The sequence below is a fragment of the Micropterus dolomieu genome, linkage group LG09 (assembly GCF_021292245.1).
Source record: "Micropterus dolomieu isolate WLL.071019.BEF.003 ecotype Adirondacks linkage group LG09, ASM2129224v1, whole genome shotgun sequence".
NCBI classification, from domain to species: domain Eukaryota; kingdom Metazoa; phylum Chordata; class Actinopteri; order Centrarchiformes; family Centrarchidae; genus Micropterus; species Micropterus dolomieu.
Window position 1 is genome coordinate 1,886,469 of NC_060158.1, and position 6,405 is coordinate 1,892,873.

Sequence of the window (6,405 nt, forward strand, 5' to 3'; positions counted from 1 at the left end):
AAAAGGCGGTCCTTGAAATTTGCTTAATGTGAGACTTAAACGACATGTCCTGATCAAAGATAACTCCAAGATTCCTCACAGTGGTGCTGGAGGCCAAGGCGATGCCATCCAGGGAAACTATATCTTTAGATAATGCGTCACGGAGGTGACACATAAAGAAATAGTTTTAGAAAAAATCGAAACAGGGTTTCATTAACTTAGTTGTCACTCTACTGTACGTTACTGTGTTTATGTGCGTTCCAGGTCTCGGCATGGAGAACATCGGCGGGATTTTTGTGGTCCTGATCTGCGGCCTCATTATCGCCGTCTTCGTCGCCATCATGGAGTTTGTGTGGTCGACTCGCCGCTCCGCAGAGACGGACGAGGTAAACCTTCATCATCCTCCTCCTCCTCCTCCTCCTCCTCTTCCTCTCTCGTCCTCCTCCTCCTGCCCCGCCCCCGGCCTCAGCCTCAGCTCAAACACCTCAGTAGGTCATCCGCCTGTGTGTCTGTGTGTGTTTTCATTTGATGCAGTATGATGATCAGAATGTGCTTGATTCAAAAGTTCATACAAAAAGTCACAATTTAAGCTCTTCCAGCCTGCTCACTGACTCCATCATTAAACCCATGTTGTTGCTGGTTTTTTTCTTCAAAATCAAAGACCTCCGAATTATAATGGAGTCCCAAACATAGGTGTCATTTACACTGGGGACACTGGGGACGTTGGGGACGCTGCGGACGTGTCCCCACCACTTTTTGAAATGGCTGATTTTGTCCCCGTCACTTTTTTAAAGCATAATTTGTTGAAAAACAGTCTGAAATATAGCTTACAGTTAAATAACAAATGAAAATGCCTTTAGAAAGGTTTATTTGCTCATGAAGAAAACATGCAGTGCAATTAAAATATAGAAGAAACAAATGTGCGTTGTCCAAAAGAAGTAATTTAAGCCAAAAAGAAACCAAGCGACTGATCAGATGACCCAAAAACGTGCAGCACCAATCGGCAACTTTAACAACTTTTTGACACAGTTTCTTTTAGGCCACTTTTTCCGTTCTCTCCCTGTGAACATGACAAAAGAGGAGAGAAGACTAAATCATGCCTGCATGTGTGTTGCCTCAGCAGGGAGGATATTACAGGAGAAAAGTTGATCTACCGGAGAAACAGATCTGAAAGCAGCACAGAATGCCTGAGAGCTTCTGTTATATATTTTGTAATGTCTGCTGCCTGTGTTTCCTTTTAAATAAATAAAAACATTTCTACCATAAATTGGTGCAGAAACATTCACCAGAATGCAGGAAATGAAGTGTTTAATACTCCAAATTTCACAGTTCAAGGATCTTTTTGTCCGCACCATTTTTTTTTTTACACAAAGTGACATCCTTGGTCCCAAAGTTTCCAAATGTGTCTGGCAGAAGTTGGGGAAATGTGAATACAATGGAGTACAGGGTGGTACAAGTTTTAAATACCTTGTTTCTCCCCCAAAAGCATTGTGTTTATCCCAGAGGCCTTACAAATGTGTTGAACGCTGGATTTTCTACAGACAGTATACCACGACCTCCACTATGTGTCCTCGAGCAAGACACTTAATCCCTAGTTGTAAGTCGCTTTGGATAAAAGCGTCAGGAAAATGTTTTTATAATTCTTTTTTTAAAGGACTGTCACAGTTGTTGAGTCATTTTTTTATTGTTTGAACTTGGTGAAAAGCTGATTACTTGTCAGAGTATTAAGTAGAAATATTTGATATGACTAACTGTTTGTGTCTAAATTAAAGCATGTTGCTAGATTGTTGTCTTTTACCAAATAGCTTACACCAATCGATCAGCTGTTTGACCCACAATAGCTCGTCTGTTGGATCGGATCACACGGGCCAGGCTTCGCTCCCCATGTGCATCTCTGGCCCTGTTGCTGTTCCTTCGTCTAGCCATCACAGTTTGACCCTCATCAGAGTCGCTCAAATCCTCACGTTTGCTCATTTTTTTATGTATTTAAACAAAGTCACACTAAACTTTTAATTCCAAATAAAAAATGCGTTCTTAGTATTAGAAGGTTGATCTTTTTACTGACCACCTGTTCTGAAAATACTGTGTGAAAATAATGTGTGAAAATCACTGAGAATGCAGGTGCAACCTTATACTGCCATCATCAGTGGAACAGACTGAAACTGGAGTAAAGAAATCGTGTTGTGTTGCAGCACTTGTGCACATACACTAGAAACAAACAAGTTGAGGTTCCCCTCATTAACACATTGGCTTCATAGCGTGTAATGTAAAATATGTATTAGTGTGGCTTTAATAAGAAGCTAAAAGAGACTTCAATGCTTCGAAAATGATTTAATTCCAGCCCAAACAGGAAGCTGTGCTTTGGGACGGAGTTGTATTTCTCTCTTTACTCGTATCTGTATTCCAGCCGTCTGGTGTGACCATTTATTCGTCCTCTGCAGATACAGTTTCTGACTTTCATTTGCTCTTCATTTATCTGCCATTTATTTGACTTTCGGCCCCAACAGTTTTTTATATGACAGATGATAGGACACACTCACACACACACACACTCACACACACACACACACACACACTCATACAATATTTACAGATAACACTAGTTTGAGGTGGGAAACTGCAGAGCATTAAGATAAAAACATCCAGAGCATAATGTGTTCACGTCTCGCTCACTCACACATTCACTCTATTTCCCCTCCATCATATGCGAAGGCACACATTTTCTTCCTCTCTCAAATTCAAAAGGGCTTTATTGGCACGATCATATCCAGATACAATATTGCCAAAGTAAGAATACTGATATTAAAATAAAAAAACGTGTGTATTAATATTTAACATTGAGAAAATGTTAACGCTTTTAAAACCTGCCACAGCAGGTTTGCTATATTATTTCAGAACATGAGCATAAAGATTAAATGAATTAGTCTGAACACAAATACCAACATGATTAATACGAGGAAAGAAAAGATCCGATTTTTATTTAAAAGAGTCTGATATCGACGTACTCAAGCAGTCTGTTTCCTTGTGTGGTGGCAGCAGAGACAAACTGTCCAGCAAGAACACAACTTTGATTTCCACACTTCATTTTGGAGCAGTTATTAAACTGTGTGTGTTGGTTTGTGACTTTTGGGGTCAGCTGTTCCCTGGCAGTGCACCTCTACAGCAGCTTCTGAACACCGTGTTGTCTTAGATGTGCGCTCATGTTTCATGTTTCTGTGTGTGCTCCTCTCTCAGGTCTCTGTTTGTCAGGAGATGCTGACGGAGTTTCGAAATGCCGTCTCCTGCAAGAAAAACTCTCGCCCCCGTCGGCGCCGGCCTCTGAGCAGCGCTGGGGGCGGAGTTCTGCGTCACCCTTCCCGCCTGGCTCTGGCCGCCCCGCGCCCCATACGTCTGGTCCGTGAGATGCGTCTCAGCAACGGCAAACTGTACAGCGGCGCCGGCCCGCTGACAGGCGGGTTGGCGGGCCTTGGGGGAGGTATGGGAGGAGGCCCTGATCTGGGCCCGGGGCCACAGAGGCTCCTTGAAGACCCACTAGGCGCCAACGCCACTACCGGCACGCCACCTCCTCCGGCGTCAGCCCTGGTGGCTCCTCCCGCACCGCAGCGCAGCGTCCTGCATGGCTGCAGCCACGTGCGAATCTGCCAAGAGTGCCGGCGGATCCAGAGCCTGCGGCCGGCCACACATACTCCTCCCCCACCTCCCCCCCCCTCCTCATCGTCCTCCGCCTCCTCCTGCTCCCGGATCCCTCCCTCCATGGCGACGCCGGGTCACCACCATCGCCACAACCCCCACCCCCACCACCACCTCCACTACCACCATGGCTCTATGTCGCTGCCCCGCCTCCCACCGCCGCCTCCTCCCATCCCAGCAGACAGAGCTGACAGCGACGGGGGCACAGCAAGCCCGCGGCGGGGCAATAACAAGCCGGCGCCACCGCCCCGGCCTCTTCCCCCTCCTAAAACGCCGACACGCCCACCTATGGACTTACTAGGGGGGCACGACTGAGCAAAAAGACGCTGTGTGGGCCGTCATCAGAGGGGTCAAAGGTCAGTGAACTTTACTTTTTGGCCCCAATGACCAGTCCAAACTGGCCTATCAGCAGGGGCGGATGGGAAAAACCATTTTGACCCATTTGCAGGGCCGTTCATAAAGACCCAGCCAGTTTCAATGGATCATACCAGTAACCTTTTCATAGGGGTGGACGGATTAAACCACTGTAAACCAAACCTTACATTTTGGATTAAACCAGCCGAGGTCTTTGGATCGCGGTGCCGCAGCGGACGGACAAACAGGAAGTGCCTGCCAAATGGACACAATCCTGGGGTCTTGATTGTTTCGGCCACATTCAGTCCTCCACCTCTTGCCTCGGCCAATCATCACACTCCGTGCCAAGTGAGGAGGATTCAGAGACACCAAGAGAGAAAGGCTTGTGTTTACTGTTTGAATACTGAACCAGGTGTTTGTATAGAAGGAGACCAACACACACACACACACACACACACACACGGTAGCAGCAGAGCAGCTGTACAGTGATCATGGTCACCTGTCCGTCGTTTGGACGTCTCTGGAGGATGTAGCTCTTATAAACCCTGTCGCTGTTTGTGCAGACTCCTGCTGACCTGACGTCTGGAAACGTGACCAACCGGTGCTGTGATCCACGAAGCAGGAAAACGGATGCATCACCTGAAGTGTACCGAGCTGTGCTGGGGTAGTTCTTCTTTTCCATGCAGCATCTAATTCACTAAGTAAAGGACGCACAATCAGAAATCTTAAAATGTCAGACAAAGTAAATCTTTCCTCACCAAGTTCATTATTTATATTTGTGAGAGGACCTTTGGTTTCGGTGTCTGGTTGAACAGTTTTAACAGTTTAACAGAGAGCCTATCAGAAACTAGTATTATCTCCTGTTTTTAAATGAATAGTTTCAACATTTGGGGCAATACGGTCAGTCGCTTTCTTTCCAAGAATCAGATGTTCAGATGGATAACATGGTGTGTTTAGTACGGAGCAAGAGTGAGGAGGTGGTTAACCTAGCTTAGCATAAGGACAGGCTCCCCTTAAATTATTATTTTTGTACAGATTAAACAAACAACTTAATTAGTGCTCTTTAGCCAAGCTAGCAATTTCCTACTGCATCCATTCTTTATGCTAAGCTAGGCTAACCACGTGCTGATTATAGACTGTATAAAAGATCATACACATGTAGTCACCGTGACGTCCTCCGTTGGTAGACTACCGTTTTTAAGCCTTGAGTTTGGCATTTTGGCCGCTGCCATCTTGATTATTTGCAACCAGCAGTCGTGACGATAATTGGACATGACAGTGGCGCCAGCTAGCTTGGTTAGCAAGGTGATTTTAGCCGGGATGCTAATTTTGGCTTGCGAAAAACAGGCTTAAATTAAATGGTCTCTGTTCCTCTAAATGGGACCATAATTTACTAAATGAACATCATGCTGTGTTGAAGAAGACCTGAAACTAGCGACTGAGACCATAAACTCATCAGGAAAGTGTTTACTGAGGGAATAAATCAGCTGAGAAGTAGCCATATATCATTATTTCTATAGGGACTGGACTTCTTTTTGCAACCAGTGGAGTCGCCCCCTGCCGGCCGTTAGAGAGAAAGCAGCTTTAAGGTACTTTTGCATTGGCTTCCCTTTTTAGACCCGGAGGTTCCCGCTTGGTCCTGACATGAAAACCAAAAAACTCACTCTCACAAACAAAGAAAATGTGCGTATTTTCCAAAATGTTCCTAACTATTCCTTTGAAGGTTGAACTATTTGAACTGTTCACAAGCCGCCAAAGAACAAGGAAGCATCTGCTGCTTTGCCTTTTCAAAGTAAAAGTCATAAATCAATCATATGTAGCTAAAATATCTTAAAAGCAAGCTAAATCTGACAAGAATAGTTTTCACGCTCATGCCAGACTTGTGTTGAATAATTCAGCCAAATCAGCTAAATTTCTGGTCCGGTATTGGCCACAAATCTGGCAGCCATATCTGGGCCACAGCCAGTTTACGATTGGAAACACAGTGCCAAGACACAGCCGAGCGTGCTGACCGATCTAAAAGTACTTTTGTGAAGCCGAAGCCGACTGTCAGGGACTCTACGAAAAATATTCAGAGCAGCTCTTTTGGCTGAAGTGTCGTCTTTTTAGATGTTTTTGGGAGAGCAGGGGAGGACTTTTATTTTCTCATAGCAGATTTATATTTTATTTAAACCTTCCTTTGTGAGATTTATTGTCGTGTGTTGTAAACTAATTTATCTTATATTGTGGAAATTGGTGGCTATTGTGACAATTTAAAGGTTTAAAGTGAGTACATCATCTCAAATTCAGTTTGTTTTCTGTGGTGAAGCAGGTTGTAGCAAGTGAAAACTGCTTTATAGTTTAGATTTTTGTTGTGGGGGGGGGGGGGGGGGGGGGGCTTTT

General features: G+C 44.9%; 1 protein-coding gene across 1 annotated transcript in view; it reads left to right on the plus strand.

The window, feature by feature from the left end:
• Positions 1 to 4,711, plus strand: part of LOC123976939 (glutamate receptor ionotropic, kainate 5-like) — a 203,242-nt gene extending 198,531 nt beyond the window's left edge. Inside the window, exons 19-20 of the mRNA XM_046059354.1 lie at positions 244 to 365; positions 3,214 to 4,711. Coding sequence (XP_045915310.1) covers positions 244 to 365; positions 3,214 to 3,984 — 893 coding nt within the window. The 3' untranslated portion in view covers positions 3,985 to 4,711. The remainder of the gene's footprint in view (positions 1 to 243; positions 366 to 3,213) is intronic.
• The last annotated feature ends 1,694 nt before the right edge of the window (positions 4,712 to 6,405 follow it).